The sequence below is a fragment of the Periplaneta americana genome, chromosome 1 (genome assembly GCF_040183065.1).
Source record: "Periplaneta americana isolate PAMFEO1 chromosome 1, P.americana_PAMFEO1_priV1, whole genome shotgun sequence".
NCBI classification, from domain to species: Eukaryota; Metazoa; Arthropoda; class Insecta; order Blattodea; family Blattidae; genus Periplaneta; species Periplaneta americana.
In genome coordinates, this window is record NC_091117.1 from 26,218,114 (window position 1) to 26,241,019 (window position 22,906).

Sequence of the window (22,906 nt, forward strand, 5' to 3'; positions counted from 1 at the left end):
CAGTGCGTTTGATTTATTATCATAGGAGCTACGACATAATAATGTTTAACGGTATGGCAAATAGATCCCTCGTCTGGTAGCTCGGCAACGAAAGTAAAAAAATGGCGAACGATACTACCTACCTAGACTTTATAGAGCCTTGACTTCCTAAGACGTAAGCAAAGAGGAGGAGTCACGCCGGAAATAACAGCGTCGCGACTATAATAAACTGATTTTCATGTAAAATGAATACATTGCTCTTCTACAAAGGCCCTTTAAGTATACTTCTCAGTATTTCAGATGTTATTTAACGATTAAAATTTAAGAAACTATATTTTGAAGAATTTATAAAAAAAGTCGCGGCAATACACTTTAAAAGAAATGTGGGGCCAAGAAACTAGGACAGAGAGAGAGAGAGAGAGGGAGGGAGAGAGGGGGGAGGGAGGGGGAGGGGGAGAGAGAGATATGCAATTACATAAGTTAATAATTATGAAAATAAAATTCATTTTGAATGTACTGTAGTAATATTTATTTCAAATTACTTCTTCATTGTGTTCTTCCTACAATGAGCATATTGCAGTAGTCTGTTTTTAGCTTTGCCAAAACTCAACCCATTGTAAAACGAAAACCTGTGAAAACTGAAAAAAAATTCTGGAACAATCGCGTTTTGTTTTAGGGAGGTTTTACTGTATTTGGTCCTACAGAATCTACGAAGAGGTGGAGGAGGAGGATTCGATCCGGTGCTATGGATTGAACTTCGGCATAACTCAATGGTTAGAGCACTTGGTACATAGAACCAAGGACCCGGGTTCGATCCCTGGTGTCGGAGAGAATTTTCCTCCTCTAATATTAATATTAAGGAGTAACCTGAGAAAAAACATCTGCAATGTCTGCTTTGTCAACCATAAATTCCATCACGGGGAGACTGGGAGATCAAACCAGGGACTATGAGGCACTAAACTTTTTAGTAAACAGTAAAGACATACATTTTTTTAAATAATTTTATTAGTAAATTTAAAACCACTACTGTTCTAGTCATTAAACTACTTCAGCTTTTACTTAACTAAATATCTTTAGTAATTAACATCTACTAAGCTTCTAAAAACTGTTTTATTAAAAAATCTAAAACGTTAATCAGAGATATGAGAACTTTTTTTTTCTATCTCGAGCCATATTTGAAGTTGCATATTAAGAAGCTTGTATTGAAAATCTTACGACCAATTTAGAAATAACAAAATAATGAGTGACTATATTGATCTTAAAATAACAGCATTGAAATTGGTGAGAAGGATACAGTTGAAGAAAGTACACACTTTAAAATATTAATGATATTCTTAAATTTGCAGTGGATCACAAGAGAACACCCCACAGGATACAGATAACTTGTGGAACAGTGTTTTCCTATCCATGAAGGAAATGCAGTTTAAAATCAGTCATGTGTGAATTATCTACACTTGATGATCTCTGTAAGAGAGATCACAGTGTTGCAGTGTCAGAATTCTGAGAATACTTTTTAAGCAGAACTTTGTCTTAACCGTCTGCATAGAGAACTTCATCAATATGTATGTCTGTGTCAGTTGTTGGAATATCAGGTACAATTTGTTCCTTGAAGGCAAGGCCTAATGTGAATGGACGCTTCTTTAGTTCTCTTGAGCACTTCGCCAGAAAGCCATCGTAGTAGCCTTTTCCTCGTCCAAGTCTCTTACCATCTTTTGTGAACCCCAGGCCGGGAGTCAGAACTAAATCCAGGCTTCCTGTGGAGAATAGAGCTGGTTGGATCATAATTGTTTATTCTGTAGGCCTACATTATTTTTGAAGTAAGATAAAAAGCAAATTACTTGTGTAACATAGGCGGAGTTATGGGGGGGGGGGGCATGGGAGGGCACTGGTCCCCCAAACTTCTCTGAACTCTGATTTTTTTTTTATTAACGTTAGAAAATATTGAATTCAAAATATCTTTTTTGCTTTTGTTTATGATTGAGTTTCTGTGCTTAAATTGACGAATTAATATCTTGAGATCATGTGTCTGGACTATAATATTTATTTTAAATTTTTGAATGTATAAGAATTTCTATACCTCATTTGAGGAATGGCAGCACTGTAATGTTTCTTTTGTAACAGCCTGTACCCATGTGTTAGAAGTCTGCAAGTGTTCAGGCCGCCACTTGGAGAAATATGATTAACATACTGCATAACAATGCAGAAAAAAGAAAAGTGATCCCGGTATAATGTGTAAACTTAAAGACGAGATTAAATAAAATAATAATTAGAGTTTACAATTCATAAATGATATATTCAGGAAAGCTTGATATAAAAAAGTTTCTGTTAGCAATGTAGCAGTGTTATGTAGTTTTATTGATGTATATGTGTTTCTGTAAAAAAGAAAAAAAAAAGAGAGAGAGAGATATTTTATGCCCTATTATAATAAAATTTATGCCCGACCATGCCGAAATGTAGTAATCATACACCTGGTAGCAGTCCTTTAATGCATGTCATTAAAGTACACCTATTCATTAAAGTTCAGGTTTTCGATTATTCTCGGATATGCAATCAAAAGACGAGTGAAACGTCACGGAGGCTGGAAATCCAATACTGTCGCAGAAGGTTATGTTCTGTTACTGTAATAATTAGCGTTAATTGTAAATAATATTAAAATAAATTCAATTTGTCATCTCGTTTTTCAATTCTAAATCAATTTCCAGGTTATACATTCTCTGCATTACATCAAGGTCAATGACATTATTGTTCCTCGGAAAAAATCAATACTTTCGCGTCTGCGCACATCTCACAATTTCGAGCTATGAACAAGGTCACTTCCGTTCTTCTGTCAGATACAAATAAAATGAATATTTCTGAATAATTTCAAGTTAGAAATATGATCGAGCATAAAAAGTCGTATGAAACTTGCCTATAATGGTAATTAAGACGCTCGTATGAAAATTATGAAACTCGCGCTCGTTTCATAAACAAACATACTTGCGTCTTAATTACTATCATTATAGGCTCGTTGCATAATGTATTGTTATAGTTGATCTACAGTTCAAGCCCTATACAATTCGGTCCGAAACATCGTGGATATGGATGTAACACTGTAAAAAAACATCCCCCCCCCCCCAATACCTTCATTAAATGATCATATTCCGATATACTGTACTGAACCATGGTCAAGCTATAATGGGGGGAGGAGGTAAATGATAACCCCGTTATATGGGCATTCTATGGTTTTACTTTGCCCCCCCCCCCCCCCTCCAAGGAAACGGTTCTCTCTCCGCCTATGTTATGTAATCTGAAAATCCTTTCCTTAACCATTCCTTTAAAGACACTGGGTAGTTAGAGGACTGCTTTGGGCACTGAGAAGCAATTAGAATACTCTAAATCTTTGTATTATACTACTAAAATTATTAAATTAAACTTTACCAGAATATAAAGCAATTTAAGAATAATTTAATGTATATAACCTCCTAAAAGTATAATATACTATATCATATTTCATGCATAATCATGATATAAGATGTATGTGCAGAGACCCGAAGTATAGTATAATAGACCTGCATTTGTGCCCTAACTAACCTGCAGAATTTTTTTCAGCTTTTTTCCTCATGTCAGTGACTTTTGTTTGAAGTGTAGAATTATATTGAACTTCAAAACTAAAACAACAAATGTCTCAGAACTCAGGAAGATAGTAATACATTTTTTCATAGGTTTATTTACGGACAAATATTTTTTCAGAAGCTGAATTCTGTGTACATTTCTCAGTAACTGACGTGCATTAAATGAATTAATTATACAATATGTAGCTAAAATTATAAACGAATGTGTGTTAGTCTTTTATTTTTAAATTGTTATTTTTATTACAAAAAGTTAACGATTCCTGAACAAGATATCCCTATTACTTTTTTTTTATTGAACTAATATGTATCTAAGCTACTTGATCGAAATTTAGGCTTAAATTTATCAGAAATGTTTATATATAAAAATTTAGTCGTGGATCGAACAGTAACTGAGAAAAGTACACCCAAATGCTTGCCAAAAAATAATAAATAAAAAATATTAATTAAAAAGCAGAATTCATAGAATTCAGCCCACGAAAAGTTTATTTTCATAGATATAAACCTGTGAAGAAAATTGTTTACTATATGCATCAAATGATTCTTAAATTGCTTTATATTAAGTTTCATTTAAACTGATATACATTTTAAAACTTTTCTGCTTCACGAGCAAAAATGACTGTTTTTAGTTAATTGAAGTGCCCTGAATTCGAATCTGCATTTAGATTTTCTATATCACGTCGTTTTTCAGAGTCTTTTAAAATAAAAGCAAAATAACGTCAAAATTGTCGACATTAATTTTTGTTTAATTTTTCTACGCACAGAGGAATGAACGTGTCAAACTAGCACCGAATATAGCTAATCGGTGATGTATGCAATGGAGGGGGGAAAGGAACTGACCATCTTACACCATTATCTTCTGGCTTTAGTCGCCTCATAAGTGGTGCCTTGTTGGTATTATTTGTGAGGTTCAGACCTGTCTTCGGACAGTTGACTAAACAACTAGCATCAACTCAATTGCGTATGAAATCGTTTGCCAGCAAGCATGACTTGCTACGCCGGGAACATAGTTCGAACACATTCAGTTGTTTCCGATCACTCTATCTGGCGGACGCCAAATACAGAGTGGGCACTAAGTCCCGATATCCCCTATGAATGCCTCAGATATACACGCTATATAATTCCGGTCATAAGCAGACATACAGCCACTTTACACTGAATGTGTTTCCAAAGTGTTCGAAGGTTCAGTATGTCCGCATCATTCTCCTTACACAAAATAATGCGTCGCCAGATTCATATACGCAAGACATAGCGTGAGTGTACACTAGCGTGAAACTTTCGTAATGTCACCATAGTTATGTTGGTATGACTGAGGAGAGCGCTCTAACACTTGGAGGTGTGTAAGCGGAGTACGAGAAACTAAGCGCTACTTTAGCCGATACTTTTTCCAATATCATTTTTTAATTGTCATGTATAATTTAAGTTGTAACTTCAAATCTTTAAAAATCGAGATTAGGCTATTTTGAATGACGTTAAAACCACGTGTTAAAGGTAGAAATCTAAAATCTGGATAACGACTTGAGCCGTTGTTTTTCTATTCTAATAAAATGAGACAGCTTTCATACAGTGATAATGCGGGAAAAATAAAAAAAAATTGTTGTTTAACAGATGGCTCTGTATGAGAACTATTTCTTCCACTCTCTCTCTATTTTGCCGAATTTCATATTATTCTATTATGGAATTTTAAATTAACTTATCGCTAGAATAGATTGTCGCTTAAACGCTAGCTTCATTGCGAATCAGCAGTCTAAATTAAGAAATTCCTTGAAGTAATACGGATTAAATCTAGCGGTAAATGACGTCATAGCGGGGGAATTAGAGATGTGAAGTGTGATTGGTTCATGGTCAGAGGCGAAGGAAACATAAACTCAGTAGCTTATAGATTTAGTCGCAAAATAAAACTAACAAAGAAATTAAAACTGACTTAGAAAACTGAACGTGAAGAAAAAATTTACTCAAGCATATCATAGCTAACATTAGAAAACCAAATCTAATTTTAAATAAGCATCACATACGAAAACTGAAACTAGTTTGAGGAAACCTAACTTAAAATATCATGTAAACTGAAACTAGCCTAAGAAACTATTAACTAGTAGCCTACTATTTTTGTAACTAATAGTAGTAGGCCTATTTGCTTACAAAATTCCCAACTAATAAATACGAGGCGCATCCAGAAAGTAAGTTTCCCTATTTAAAAAAAAAAGAACACACACTTTCAGGAAAACATTTATTGGCAACAGGTACAGCAATGTTTCAGCTATTTTTCAACAGACAGAATTTTCAGAATTGAGACACTTGTCGTATCGTGGGATCAACTTTTGTATCCCTCTGTCGTAGAACTCTGCCGCCTGTGAATGGAACCAGCGTGTGACAGACGTCTTCAGCTCTTCGTCGTTGCCAAAACGCTCACCGGAGGACAGGAATTTCTTGAGAGAGAGAGAGAGAGGGGGGAGGAGAGGGGGGAGGGAGAGAGAGAGAGGTAGGTTCGGCCCATAGACCTGATAGAGCTGCCGATGAATTTCAATTGGCGCAATGCTTTGTGCATTAAAGAACTTTGTCACCGACCGAACCTCGCAGGCGGCGGGAGAAGGAATAAAAGCTTCCATTTCGGACCACTGCTGCCACGCTACTGGCACCAGGCGGGACCTGTCCGGCTGGCATATGATTGATACGTCATAGACCTGTTACGCATGCGCAATTGACACGGCTAATTACGTTTGCTTTCAAGGGGGAAAAAAATCGGGAAACTTACTTTCTGGATGCGCCTCGTAATTACAGTTCCTTAATTTTTTTTGGATATGTGAATCATATGCAGAAACTAAGAGTAAGGCAGAAAAGAAGAAAGATTGGAGAATGCTGAGTTTGCAGTGAAAGTCCTGCCCTTGGGCAGAAGACTATGAATGAATGAAATTGATTGGAGCCGGTAGCCTATATATGTGTTCAATTTTGTCTTTCCTTACCTGTGTCAAATACACTGACCCTTTCTTCATCATCGAGAGGCTGTTTTATATTCCATTTGTTTACTGGAAGATTAGCATAATCATCCAAGGAACATAATTTTATCATCTCCATTTCTGAGCTTCCCGCTCTAAACCTAGGAAGAAGACAGTTTGGCAAGAATTTCAGTATAAGATTCCCTTAATCTAGACGTCTTGTCTAAATATTTTGCAATGTAATGAGAAATTGGTCCTTTAAATACAGGGTGATCCATATTTATATCCAACTTTTCATCCATTTATTACACATAAATTACATTACACGAGAGGACCAAATAAGAATGAAACGTTAGTACAGTCATTAGAATTACTTAAAATTCAACGTAAGCACCAGCATTTGCCGTACATTTTCTTAGAATTACCGCTTCTAAAGTAATCACACCCCGAAGTTTCCTGGCGTACACCTTTTCTGTAAGGCATACCCACGGAAAAAAAGATCCCACATCATAGTCCTCACATGACAGAGCCATTTCATTTCCTTCGATAACCGCAGCAGCGACCCATAGATTCCCGTTGACGGTCAGCGCGTCTGGCCGCGAAACCAAGTGGCCCGGGTTCGAACCCCGGTCGGGGCAAGTTACCTGGTTGAGGTTTTTCCCGGGGTTTTCCCTCAACCCAATATGAGCAAATGCTGGGTAACTTTCGGTGCTGGACCCCGGACTCATTTCACCGGCATTATCACCTTCATTTCATTCAGACGCTAAATAACCTAGATGTTGATACAGCGTCGTAAAATAACCCAATAAAAAATTCCCATTGGTACTGACGAATGGACTTCGTAGGACTTCTCTAGAAGGACTCAGAAGCGGCAGCTTTGGCATTCTCTGTGATAACTGTTGTTGATCGCCAAGCACCCTTTCTCTGATTAACAGAACCAGTGTATCATGTTGGCGTGAAGTCTCTTATTGGTTTTGTAATTCAACGTTTCATTTCTTCCCTTCACCATCCTCCACCATCTCTGCACTACTTGGAAATGATTTTAATTGTACAAATGCAGTTCTGAGATTTTTATCGAATACAGGTTTGGATAAGGTGATTTAGTTCTTTATTGACCCGTTTTACTTATCCTCCGGATCCTTTACATCCGGAGGTTACATTTGTTGTTTTATATTTGATTTTACATTGTTGACATTTCGGACTTTATACATCCGAATATTTTATAAAATTTTATGGTTTTAAAGTATGATTCACAATTTATCTCTGGTGGCCTTAGTATTATTGTTTTATTTGTTCGTTTTGAATACCACCTAGTGTGGCAGAATTGCTCACTTTTATGATTCTGTAGAAATCACCTTATGTACACTGCATTTGTGTGTCTGGTTTATCGTGATAACGCTTTTTAGTCTTTTAGCACTCTGATTATTACATTATTTATGTCTTTGTTATATTAAGACTTTTAGATAAGGGCGCAAATAGCCATAGTAGCTGACGCGCCCTTCTTAAACCCTACTACTACTACTACTACTACTACTACTACTACTACTACTACTACTACTACTACTACTACTACTACTACTACTACTACTATTACTACTACTACTCTCTGCACTAGAATTTGGGACTGTCACACCTTCATTTGAGCAGGACTTCGGTACAATTATACACAGAGAGTCTTGTCGCCATGGTTACTCTTATTTCTTTATACATAACATTTTCCAGTAAATTTTCTGATTAAATGCACTTGTTTTGGACCGCAAGAATAAAATAAAACTAGTGGCTTGTGCAGCAAATGCTGCAAACTAAGTTCATTAGACGTTCAAATAAACATTTTTCAGATTTATTTTCAATGAAGACATTCTGAAAGTTATTTGCTTCCATAATAATGAAACATACTCCCTCTGAATGTTTCTTTTTATGCCGAATACTTTTTCTTGAACCTATACACCTTCAGTTTTTTAGTTCGAACGCGAAAACGCAAGTAACAATGTCAGGACGATCAGTCAGTTTTTCATGTGGGAGTAAATCAATAGCTATTCAGGTTATTGCGGATTGTACGTGAAAGTGAAAAAAAAAGTGTCAAGTTTGCTATGCTTTCGAACAATAGACTTGGCATCTTGGTATAGCTGCTGCATGTTTCGTAAACTACCTTGAAATGTAGAGGGTAAAATCATTTTATCCTGCTAAGAGATCTTGCTGAAATGATCGGGAGACTACAAAATTTTGTAAGCCTTTTATTTATCAGTAAGTAATACCTTTGAACTTTCCTTAGGAACTCCTAATTTTTGCGCTTTCTCGAGCCAATACTGAAGAGAATCACGCATATAAATATCTACACCACACCGCCATTAAATATACGAAAAAGACCCAACCCCACTTGATTAATAACTATAAACTATTTGATTTTTAAGAACAATATTACTATCTTACGTAAGTTATATAGTTTTCAGTAACATACACTGTATATACTATATAGCCGCCACTCAGTAAATGATAGAAATCAAGATCTAATTTAAGATATTCTTTACGTCTACTTATATAACCCCAAAACGTTTCATTTTTATATCACCAATATAGCATTAATATGTATAATTAATGAAAAGTAGTCACATCATGGTATTAACTATAATAATATTTCATTTCTAATGGTAATAATGTCATCAAACCACTTCAAGTTTTGTAGGTTTTAATATCCAATACACAGCTGTACTCAGAAAATTACACACCACAGAATCAGAACTGTAAATTATTTTTACTAAGTCTTGAAGTTTTTAATAACCAATTTAATTTGAGCCCTAAATATGTCAGCATTCTTGCAGATCATGACCTTCGTGTAATATTGTTTACTGTAGTGTGTGTTTTGTTTTATTCTGAAATGCAATTAGTTAGTGACGACAGATGGATTTTAGAAAATAGGAAAATTATTTTGAAAAATTGGCATTTCACTGAAAACTGCTATTTTTCTGAAAAACTTTGGGTTACAAGGTTGAAAATGAGGGGTCATTTAATAAAATCCGTTCAGGCGTTTTCCCATAATTTCCATTACCAGTTCAAATATATAGAGATTAAAGCTTCATTTGTGCTTCAAATAATATGGAACATTATACATTTTAGCGGTGGAATGGGTCACTTAACCTCAATACTTACGCTACTACAGTGCAATAAAAAGTTGGATATACATATGAGTCGCTCTGTATACTCAAACGCATGCTGTAAAGCGCTATTTATTTACGAAATTGAGTAGTTATTTACGAAAAAGTTACTTTGCTCATTTACAATGACTTGATAGCATTTATCGTTTTAAAGACAAAACATATTAGGGTAAAGGTTTGTAAATTGGGATATGAGTAATATTGTGACAGATCTTTTGAGAATGTATTACAATTTTACTGAGCGAGAGGAAGATCGGTTTTATGCGTCAACGTATTAAGGGAATGTTCGTGGATAAGTTTCTACACAAAACCGGTCCTTCTCTCGCTCAGAAAAATTGTAATAAATTCTCAAAAATAACTATCACAATATTACTCGTATCTCAATACTACCAACCTTTACTCTATTTTATTTATCTTTAAGATTCGTTACAATTTTGAATAAAATAGTAGCCTTTTGTGAACTTATGTGTTGTAACAATTTGAGCAGAATGCAATAAGACCAACCTTTCTTACATTCATAGTAAAGGTACTAAAATACCATTGTCGAATCAGCCATGTGCAGTAAACATTTTCAAGTAACGCGCTGTGAACTACCGAAGTAAGTGCTGCTGTGAGAGCTCTGTGTCGTACTTTATATTTTTTTGTACCTTTCTTTTATGACAGAGACCGTACAGATAGATTAGTTACGCCAAGTGTATAGAGAAAAAGCTGTAAATAGAGCAAGTAGTTTTACCTGTAGCAGTATGGAAATATCGGTCATTTTTAGCGCATAACCAAAACCATCTGAAGTAAAATCTCTACGTATGAGAAATTTATTCCTGAAGTTTTGCCACGCATTTCTGTTACACCATATAGGCCTATATATATATATATATATATATATATATTTAAATGAGTCTATAGTATAAAATTATATATATATATATATATATATATATATATATATATATATATATATATATATATATATATACAGGGACATATTTTATTTTTACTTCAATTTTTATTGTACCTGAGTTTTTGAATGTACTTCACTCCCACCCCTTCTACTAATGAAGTTGAACCGTCCTCCACACAGATCCAAGACCGTATATACAGTCATAGTAGCCTTAGGGTCATAGTAAACATTACGTTCCAAAAATATGTTCGCGTTTTCCAGTGACGAAAGAGCTTTCAATATTGAATCATTTTCGCACAGGTACTGTCGTCCTTTTGCCTACGTCGCATCCCGGTTTCCCCCACCTGCTTCTATTCGCCTCTCTGCAAAGGCTAGTGGCTGGGCTGTCTTAACTCTTTTCTGAGAACATTAATTTCTGTTAGGAATTGGACGTCTACGTAATATTATACCCATACAATTGTTTAAAATAACTTAAATAAAAGGGCCTCGTTAAGTAATTAACTGTCACGTGATTTCGTCCCTTTCTACGACCCTGCGACATAACCACTTGGACGGACAGTAGATAGCATGTCTGAGTAATTTTGTTTTCGGATCGGGCAGAAGTGAAGACTGAATTTACAGTACGTAAGATACTCTTTTATAGAGTAGGTGCAGAATTATTTCAACATGAGTTACTGATACGAAGTAATAATAATAATAATAATAATAATAATAATAATAATAATAATAATAATAATAATAATAATAATGATTTACTTTAGCTGGCAGAGTTAAGGCCGTAAGGCCTTCTCTTCCACTCGAACCTGGTAATTGGAATTACGTACAATAGCCTATAGTGCGATAATATGCACATTAGAACTGAAGCCTGTATCGAAATGAACGGCCACTATTTTCAAAAATGTGTTTAAATATCCATATTACGATTATTTTCCAATTTAACTTCATTCTCTATATTGTACGCTAATGTGTTGTAGATAGTTTAATATACACTGCATAATGAATACGTCCGCATAGACAGCTCAGTTGTAAAAACACTCATTGTTAATACTGTACTGTATTTTGATTAAACAAAAACCTAATGAAAATTATCAAAATCAAAAGCTTGATATTTCCTAGTTTACGTAAATGGATGAACTACTTGTCTTCCCTCGTATACCTAGTAAAGTGATTTTTTTGTACATTACGTCAGTATCATCGAACTCCAGTCGTGGAAGGGACTAGCAAACGGTGTTTCCGGTTCTTAATCGTTGATCCAAAGGTATAGCCAGGTTAATATTAGCAAAAATAAAATGATGTCCCTGTATATATATTTAAGTGAGTCTATAGTATAAAATTATATATATTACCTGGGGATGAAGCAAATTTTACCAGATCTGAATATGTCTTCCAAGATTTCTCCAGTTTGAATTTCTTTATCAAAACTTAGATAAATAGACACTGATTTTGCTTGCAGGTATTTAGGGTGATTTAGAACCTGTGAATTAAAAGGAAAAAATGGTTATTGAAACTAAGGTATCCTGCCACACACAACTTTGACGTCTGATTTGTGTTATTTCAGGATCAAATGAAACTGAGATGAAATAAATATTAATTTTTTAGTCCTACAGAATATATCTGTTATGGTAACAATTGTTATTAGAGAGCCAAAAAAATTAATCTTTACGTAGATTCTTCGAGCAACAGTGCATATTACTATGGAATCCCGGCCACCAAGTCACTCAACTGAGTGCGCCCCTTGTATAATGACAATTTAAATGTATACAATATGTATTATGTGCATCTACTTAAACAGTATAAATTGTGACAGGTTACTTTTCGGCATTTTTGTGTGCAAATCAGAAAACAAAATCTTATTTTGGATGCACAGTACATGATTTGTTAATTTTATTTTTTGAATAATAATAATAATAATAATAATAATAATAATAATAATAATAATAATAATAATAATAATAATAATAGTCATAATAATAATAATAATAATAATAATAATAATAATAATAATAATAATAATAATAATAATAATAATCCATGACGCGACAGCCCTGAAGGGCTATGGTCGACCAGCCGACTGCTGGCCTCACGTCTACAAGACTCAGAGGTGAACGATCATCCAACCAGAATGGGGGATCATGTGACCAGCATAGTGATGCTCCCCCACCCGTTATTCTGTTTTCGTACCGGATTTCGCTACCTCCCGTACCTCCTCAAATTCATCACGATGCTGGGTGGACACCGGTCCCATACACTCGAATACTCCAAGGAACTATATTGTAAAAATGAATCATTTGTGATTTGTTAAAAAGAAAGTGAATCCATGGCGCTACAGCCCTGAAGGGCCAAGACCGACCATCCGGCTGCTGGCCTCACGTTCACATGCCGGAGCAGAGGTGGACGATCATCCAAACAGAATGGAGGTATCGTGTGGTTAGCACGATGATTCCCCCAGCTCTTATAGCTGGTTTGCGAAACCGGATTTCGCTATCTATCGTACTCCCCAAGTGCATCACGATGCTGGGTGGGCACCGGTCCCATACACTGGCCAAAATTTCATGAGAAAATTTCTTCCCCCATGAGGACTCGAACTAGCGCGCATTCCGTAACGCGAGTCCTAGGCAGGATGTCACAATGAAAATTAAACATAACGTAAGCGTTAACTTAAGAATGTGAAGGTTACGGTAAAATCAAGAAGTCATACCATCATTCACGATGGGAACATAAACATAATAGCAAACATACTTGGTAACCATGGAAACATAACAACGACGCCATTTCCTCATATTCTGTCGTATACTTCAGCGCTCCACGATTGTGTTCTGTTTGAAAATCACGTAAGCATAAGCATGAAAGTTTGGAGTTTGCAAACTTTCATGTTAACGTCTTACGGTAATGTTAATGCCAGTGTTTATGCGAATCATTGTGAATGATCCCATTTAGTAGCCTGGGCGCAAACTTCTATGTTTATGTTACGGTTATGTTTAATTTTCATTGTGAATGGGCCTTTAGACCGCGACTCCATGGCGGGGGACATTTTGTGATTTGTTAGGAACGTAAATTGTTGCGAAACTCGTATGACGTACATGATAAATTATGTAATCTACATGACACTGATTTTTTTTCACAGGAATCATAGCACTTAGCCATAATGTTTACTCTGATAACAATAACTTAGTTTTAATAATGCACACTTGTTCGATTTTACATACTGTATGGCGTGTATGTTCTGTTTAAATTGTAAGAGTGTACAGTACAGCAACATGATGCGGAAATCTACACAATGCGATTATATTTCCTGTGACCTTGACTTAGTATTCGTGCACCTGGCTGCCTCTTACCTCTTGTTTGAGAATGCTGGACTGCCTCTGAACTTCATCGTGCGACAAAGCATTTATGGCAGAGTTTAATTCCTTCCTCAGAGACCTTTTGCGTGTTTTAGTGTCCATTCCGTTCGTTGTTGAATGCCTGCAGTCAGCTGTGTTCGCTTTTTGTTTATCGCAGAGCTTGAGACACTGTAGTAAGTAGATGGAATTCCAGTAGAAACGGGTCGCAACGCAGCTTGATCAAAATATGAACGTCCGCATGTACTCTGACCCGTCGCGTGTTTGTTACACAATGACTTTCAGCCTTGTTGCTCAAAGCGATAGGAAAACATTGCGTCGAGTTATAGTGGACGTTTGAACTAGCATTGTGTTTCGTTATTCATTTAATTAAAAACAAGTTTATAACTTTCTTGGGGAGAGCATGTTGATAATGTTACGGGTAAAGCATGGAGGGCACTTCACTTTATTATGAGAATCTTGAAAAAGGCTAGCCCCAAATCGAGGGAAATAGCATATCTAACGTTAGTGCGACCGTTAATAGAATACGGAACTACATATTGGGATCTCTGTAGAATATATCAGATAAATTCCTTAGCAAGAATCCAGTATAGGGCAGCTAAATTTGTTAAAGGTAAAAGAGAAGATGGAAACGATACGATAAAAGAACTGAAATGGGAAACTTTGAAAAACAGACGTAGGAAAACTAGAATAATATCATTGTATAGAGCACATCTAGGTCAGAAAGCATGGGTAGACATAACGGCTCAGTTAGAAAAGTCAACGTACTATGGTAGGAACGATCATGATTTTAAAATCAAATGTAGGAAACAGAAAACGGATGTAGGTAAATTCTCATTTTTAAATAGAACTATAAATGATTGGAATGACCTACCTGCAGCGGTCTTTGAGGGCTGTCCTTCCTTAAGGAGATTCAAGAATAACTTAAAAAGTTGTGTATAAAGTGAAAATTAAAATTAAGGTGACATTTAATATTTAATTTTTTAAGGTGACATGTATTTATTTAGTCTGACGAGTTACTTCCTCGGTTTGAATTGTAAATTATTTAAAAATAGCGTGTAAGAGGGCCTTAGACTAGAAATTTTTAATTTAAATGTAGTACTGTTTATAAGTATGCATAAGGGTGTAATTATTTGACTTATTTGAACTGTTGTATCAGTGAAGCGAGGTGAATCAGTGAAGTTATGGTTTTACAGTGCAGTGAACAGTTCCGATCAGTGATAATTTATATCGTCAATGAAATGTGTTCTATAGTGTCAGTGAAATGTGTCCTAAAGTGTCAGTGAAATGCGTCATAGTGTCACTACAGTGAGTGAGATGAGAGTAAAGTGAAAGACTATTGAAACTTATGTAGGGCCTATACATAAATTATGTAGGTTGCATTGTAAAATTAGGTATTTTATTTATGTTTTATTATTATTGTGTTAAATTGTATTGTGTATTCATATTGTATTGTGTATAACATTGTATTGTGTATTGTAAATTTTATTGCGTATTGTTTATCATTTTATTGTGTATTGTTTATATTGTGTATACCACTGCCACCGGGTGCTTGCCCACTTGCAGTGTAAATAGATACATACATACATACAAAACAGCGAAGAGATATTTATAATATGGTAATATTAATGTTAATGATAAATAGATAATAAAGTTCTAGGGGTCTAGGGTTACAAAATGGTAATGAGTGATAAACAGGACAAATTGGCTCAAAATTCAGGACAAAAGAACACAAACAAATATTGTACTGTCGGTGACACAGATCATCTGCCCTCAACCTTGGAGAAGTTAGGGGTGTTCTTTAGAGAGGTGTGAGGCTAACTTTGGAGCAAGCGGCTGGTTAACGGTACTTTTGGTGTGAATACACTCTGCTTAATCCCCTTTGTATTTTCTTCAAAAAAACATTTCTCTCCATTTATACGTAAAGATGGAGGTGAACGTTTGCTTTCTGTAGTTAATAGAATTGCTGAAGTAAATATATATTTAACGCTAAGACGTAGCAATATAACTTTCGTGTAAGCGTATCTGTATATAACAACTAAATTTATTAACTTAACTTAAGTGTAGCTAATCATGCCTAATCATTCTAAGAAAAAGAAAGCAATTCATTCCCAAGCACGTAAAATAATAGCAAAAGTAATACAGGGACATCATTTTATTTTTACTAACATTTTAAATATTAATCTGGCTATACCTTTCTATTAACGATTGAAACAGGAAACACCGTTTGCTACCCCTTCCACGACTGGAGTTCGATGATACTGGCGTAAAATATAAATCACTTTATTAGGTATAGGAGGGAAGAAAAGTAGTTCATCCATTTATGTAAACTAGGAAATATCGCAATTTTGAGTTTGATAATTTTCATTAGGTTTTTGTTTAATCAAAATACAGTACTGTATTAACACTCACGAATTGAGCTATCCATTCGGACGTATTAATTATGCAATGTATATTGTACTGTTACAGCATATTAGCTTAGAGAATGAAGTTAAATTGAAAAATAATCATAATATGGATATTTAAACACATTTTTGAAAATGGTGGCCGTTCATTTCGATACAGGCTTCAGTTCTTTTGTGCATATTATCACACTATAGAATATTGTACCTAATTCCAATTACCAGTTTCGTCCTTCGTACGAGTAACTCATGTTGAAGTAATTCTGTATCTACTTTATAAAAGAGTACCTTAAGTACTGTAAATTCAATCTTCACTTCTGCCCGATCCGAAAAGACAAAATTACTCAGACATGCTATCTACTGTCCGTTCAAGTGGTTTTGTCGCAGGGTCGTAGAAAGGGGGGGATCACGTGACAATTAATTACTTAACGAGGCCCTTTTATTTCAGTTATTTTAAACACTTGTATAATATTACGTAGACGTCCAATTCCTAACAGAAATTAATGTTTTCAGAAAAGAGCTAAGATAGGCCAGCTACTAGACTTTACAGAGGGGCGAACAGAAGCAGGTGGGGGAAATCGGGATGCGACGTAGGCAAACGGACGACAGTACCTGTGCGAAAATATGATTCAATATTGAAAGCTCTTTCGTCACTGGAAAACGCGAACATATTTCTGGAACGTACTATAGTTACTGCTTACTGCTTACGCGCCCTCGGCTCTGTGTCGTAAACGGTTGGAAGTTTACTAGTAGAAGGGGTGGGAGTGAAGTACATTCAAAACCCAGGTACAATAAAAATTGAAGTAAAAATAAAATGATGTCCCTGTAGAAAAGTGTGATAATGAAGCCTTACGCATTTAGTTGCTCAGGCAACTAAACACGCGACATATTACTATGGTTTGTCTGAATTTACGATAAAACAAATTAGAAAAGAAAATTTGGAAAGAAACCGGGATCGCCCCAAAGAGGACTGGGAGGACTATTGTCAACATGCATTAAAAGTGGAAAGCCAGTATAGATTTTGACATAATACAGTGTCTGTAGTAGTGGATAATCTGATTATTTCTTTGGCTAACGGAAACGATAGTGATAATGATAATGATTTTAGTAGGTTATTTTACGACGCTGTATCAACATCTTAGGTTATTTAGCGTCTGAATGAGATGAAGATGATAATGCCGGTGAAATGAGTCGGAGTCCAGCACCCAGCATTTGCTTATATTGGGTTGAGGGAAAACCCGGAAAAACCTCAACCAGGTAATCTGCCCCAACCGGGATTCGAACCCGGGCCACCTGGTTTCGCGGCCAGACGCGCTAACCGTTACTCCACAGGTTTGACATAATGATGATAACAGCGATGATGATGATGATGATGATGATGATGGTGATGATGGAGATGAAGATGAAAGTGATTCAGAATTAGCTACTCCATTGTAATGCGGCGCAGAATTGGTCAGTCAATGTTTCTATAACGCATGCTACATTGCATTCCTATTTTCAAACTTTCTCTCTTTCCATCCACCCCATCCATTACTACCAACTCCGCATTCCTTCCAGGGCAGATGAGCTGTGTCATCGAGACAAACAGAGCGTTCATTTCAAAACTTCCGAGTCTAAATAACTATATAATTTAAATTTAAATAGGATTTAATTAAACAAAAAACACGTCAATTCCAAAACCGCCGTTGTTGTATAGCGTTGTATTATGTAAATGTACCATACATACATTTTGCTCCACCTTGTACTAAAAACGCTTTCTGGGAGCGATACTGGCCAGATTGGGAAACTTTGGTCTAGACCAGCGGTGACCAAACTGGGTGGGTATCGTGATTACATCGTGTAATCAAAAACATTCATACTGGTAAGGGGAGTTTCCTGTACATTGCTCTCTGTCTCGCTCACGTACTGAAGGTAAGCAGTGTCGGTACCATGTCGCTCTACAAACCCTCTGTCTCTACGAGCAGGAACAGAAGGTTTCGTACAGAATGGGAAGAGGAATTTAATCGCTGTTCTGTCGGAGAAAATGTAATATGTTGTTTTGCTCAACGGTTCAATTAGTAGTAGATATAGAACCGACGTTACAGGGCATTACACTGAATACATAGACATAACAGGTATTGTTATTACTGTATTATTATTATTATTATTATTATTATTATTATTATTATTAATAATCAGGAAGTGTTACAGTAATTCTTATATAGGCTACGTGCCTCAATATATAGGCCTACAGTACATCTTCGCTTGAATGTTGAAATAATTACTACGCTATATCTCCATTTTAATTTCTTTTTTTTTAATTTTTTGATGACATCGGTTATTTACTAGTTATTGATATAATAATAATAATAATAATAATAATAATAATAATAATAATAATAATAATACTGATACCTTTATCAGTAGTAACAATAGTAGTAGGAATAATAATAATAATAATAATAATAATAATAATAATAATAATAATAATAATAATACTGATACCTTTATCAGTAGTAACAATAGTAGTAGGAATAATAATAATAATAATAATAATAATAATAATAATAATAATAATAGTAATATAGAGAAACTGATTGAATATTACGTTCTAGTGTAGTAATGAAGTGAGCTACTAAACTCGAAGAACTGAAATCAGCCTTCAATCATCGTCATGAAGAGAAAGATGACATAAATAAATGTAAGGAAGCCAGGTATATCTAATGGCAAACGAAATTTAGCTCGTTCTCTTAAGCCTTCCAACGAAGGAGAGTTTTATAAAAGCGTAATGATCAAGGTGGCTGAAATAATTTGTCCAATGAAAGTTGTTAATTAATTTTGAAACACTTCGCATTTCTCGACTAAATATCCAGAAGAGAATTCAGGAAATTTCTGATTGTATTCATGAGGAATATTATAAGAAAAGCAAGAAAATTTCTTTGTATATTTGTATATATTTTTTGATGACTATTGTCAGTTACTTACTAGTTATTGATTTAATAATAATAATAATAATAATAATAATAATAATGATATAGAGAAACTGATTGAATATTACGTTCTAGCGTAGTAATGAAGTGAGCTACTAAACTCCAAGAACTGAAATCAGCCTTCAATCATCGTCATGAAGAGAAAGATGACATAAATAAATGTAAGGAAGCCAGCAATCTGGTGGGGAACGAAATAGCTCGTTCTCTTAAGCCTTCCAACGAAGGAGAGTTTTATAAAAGCGTAATGATCAAGGTGGCTCAAATAATTTGTCCAATAAAAGTTGTTAATTAATTTTGAAACACTGCGCATTTCTCGACTAAATATCCAGAAGAGAATTCAAGAAATTTCGGATTGTGTTCATTGAGAAATATTAAAAAAAAAAAACAAGAAAATTTATTTGTATATTTGTATATATTTTTTGATGACTATTTCAGTTATTTATTAGTTATTGATTTAATAATAATAATAATAATAATAATAATAATACCTTTATCAGTAGCAGCAATAGTGGTAACAACAACAATAATAATTTTATTTATTTTTATTTATTTATTTATTTATTTATTTAATGTGCTGTACAACAGCCAGTGGGCAATTACAGTTCAGCACAAATATAACAAAAACATAAAACAAAAATAATTATTACACATAAATATAATTACAATTACAATAATGACGATGAATGGATAACTAAGAATACTATGAGAGAATGTTAATTGAGTATAATGCCTAAAAGAATACATAAATGATAAATCGTTGCCAAGAGCAAACAAAGTCTATACATTGAAGGGATCGAATTCGCAGCCATGCATGTTGGCATTTTTAATGCATCTGGAGACTGGTGAAAGAAATTTCGAATTTCTAATATAGAAAAGTTTGTGGGCTCTCATATCTTTTGTTGGAATACGTAAGGTAATATTTTTTAAGAAAGAGTCACAGGATATATCACCTTTGAGAACTTTACATAAGAACAGATAATCTAGCTCATGGCGTCTAGCATATAGATTTTGACAATTAAAATATTCACATTTTCTCTCATAACTATACCCGGAATTAATGGGCAGAAATCTGAATGAACATAAGGATATAAATTTTCTTTGTATATTTTCTAATTTAACCGAGTCCGTAGTTGTAATCGAGTTCCAAACTACAGATGCATATTCGAGTTTCGATCGCACCAATGTATAGTATAGCATTAAAAGAGAATCGGGCGTGGAAAAAGAATAAGTTATTGACCGTATTATTCCTAGCATTCTGATTGCGTGATTGTAAATGTAATCAACGTGACTATGAAAATACAATTTACCGTCAAAGAATATTCCCAAATCTTTTACGCAATCCGTTCTGTTAATTAGTACATTATTTAGGTAATAATTAAATTTCAGTGAAGAAGTTTTTCTAGAAAAGGTTATTATATTAGTTTTGGATACGTTAATTGTCATACCATTGTCTTCCGACCATTTAGCGACTGAATTAATGTCACATTGAAGTGATTGACAGTCAGTACTACTTTTGATTGTACGAAAAATTTTTAAATCGTCTGCAAATAATAAACAGTCAGAACTTATTCTTTTGCATATATCATCTATGAATATAATAAATAGGAGAGGTCCTAAAGTAGATCCCTGCGGGACTCCGCAATTTATATTATAAGAATAAGAGTGTATATTAAACAGTCTTACACAATAATAATAATAATAATAATAATAATAATAATAATAATAATAATAATAATAATAATGTAGAGAAACTGATTGAATATTACGTTCTAGTGTAGTAATGAAGTGAGCTACTAAACTCCAAGAACTGAAATCAGCCTTCAATCATCGTCATGAAGAGAAAGATGACATAAATAAATGTAAGGAAGCCAGCAATCTGGTGGGGAACGAAATAGCTTGTTCTCTTAAGCCTTCCAACGAAGGAGAGTTTTATAAAAGCGTAGTGATCAAGATGGCTGAAATAATTTGTCCAATGAAAGTTGTTAATTTTGAAACACTTCGCATTTCTAGATTAAATATCCAGAAGAGAATTCAGGAAGTTTCTCATTGTATTCACTGAGAAATATTAAAAGAAAAGCAAGAAAATTTCTTTGTATATTTTTTTTATTGGTTCTTGATGACAATAGTGACATTACTGATACAGCAAAGCTTGCTATTTTTATTCGTGGGATTGATGAAGAAATCAATGTTAGTGCACGAATAATTACTGGTTGTAGTTTTCATGTCATGGACAGTACCTCTCCCCCAGACTGTCTCTCGCGTGTAATCATTGCCATTCGAGTTTTGGTCACCGCTGGTCTATACTGTTTTCTCTGTAAGAAAAATCCTTATGTAAACACAAGCGCCTGGCTGTCATACCCGTGATTGGCTCACAGTCGAAACTCTCACACGACACAGGAAAATATAGTCCGTATTTGGAAACTGTCATCTTGTATTATTTGAAAATAAAAAATTGAATTCTAGTTGTTAAATACAATGAAACATATAACTTCACTCATATGTAAAACGATATGTAAAAGAAAAACTACTTTTATATTTTGTTATGTACAGTACGTCCGCTCAAATGAGAGCCACTTGCACCTACCTTGAGCGGGAGGCGTCAGGTGTTTCAGTCTTGAAGCAGGCGGCTGGTTATTGGTACGCCAGCGCTATTGACATATCTAAGTCGGTGCTCCGAGAACAAATTCATATAGTATTCGTTTTCAGACGAGTCCGCAAGTATAATGCAATTAGCTCAGAACAAGGCAGAAGATCGTAAATGTATATTGTGGCTTTTGTGTTCCATATAATATAAATCAAAAATAAAATAGCTCCAACGTCAAATAAACTTCTCAATGCAATTCGTAATAAAACACAAGGCACCCAATATGAGTTTCTGTATCAAGAACTACTTTAATGGAACTCTTATATTCAATGGGTTTGAAATATAAAATTCATGGATCTCAACCAGCAGGAATGGAATCATTACGAATACGGATGTGGCGTTCTTCGTATTTACGGAATATAGAGTATTATCGACAACTGGGTTATGAAGAAGTATACTTAGACGAAACATGGTATGATACTCATGACGGAGTAAAGTGTCGTTGGTCAGATGGGTCAAGTTATTGTGATGACAATTTTTCTTCAGGTAAAAGACAACGAATGGTAATTTCACATGCGGGGGGGGGGGGAAGAAATGGTTTCATTCCAGGAGCTTTATTCGTTATCCACCAAAGTATGTGAGATGTCCCGGCTGATTATCGTGGGACTATGAATTCTAAAATATTTGAAGAATGGTTTGAGGAATGTTTGCTAAAACGACTGGAAGAAACGTCTGTCATCATTATGGATAATGCCCCATAACATTCCCATATTGTGAATCCTGTACTTACCACTAGATCAACAATAGATGCCATTTATACGTGAAAATAAATCCCTTTGCTCACGCCAGTCCCAACAACAAATTCACATCTGCTACAAGAGAAAAAACGTAGCCATCATAGAAAAAGATATATGTAATTGACAAACTAATATCAAAATACGGCCATGTTGTACTACGACTGCCCTCCATACCATTGTTGTCTCAATGCCATAGAATTCGTTTGGTCGGAACTGAAGAGAAATGTCCGGTCAGAAAATGAATTG

General features: G+C 34.8%; 1 protein-coding gene across 1 annotated transcript; it reads right to left on the bottom strand.

Annotated features, from left to right (window-relative positions):
* Positions 1-1,365: 1,365 nt before the first annotated feature.
* LOC138692549 (5-formyltetrahydrofolate cyclo-ligase-like) lies at positions 1,366-14,167 on the bottom strand. Its single transcript, XM_069815541.1, has 4 exons — positions 13,906-14,167; positions 11,917-12,044; positions 6,548-6,681; positions 1,366-1,733 (listed from the first exon to the last, which is right to left on the bottom strand). Exons 1-4 carry the CDS (start codon positions 14,011-14,013, stop codon positions 1,510-1,512), a joined length of 594 nt encoding a protein of 197 aa, XP_069671642.1. The 5' UTR covers positions 14,014-14,167; the 3' UTR covers positions 1,366-1,509.
* Positions 14,168-22,906: the final 8,739 nt, after the last annotated feature.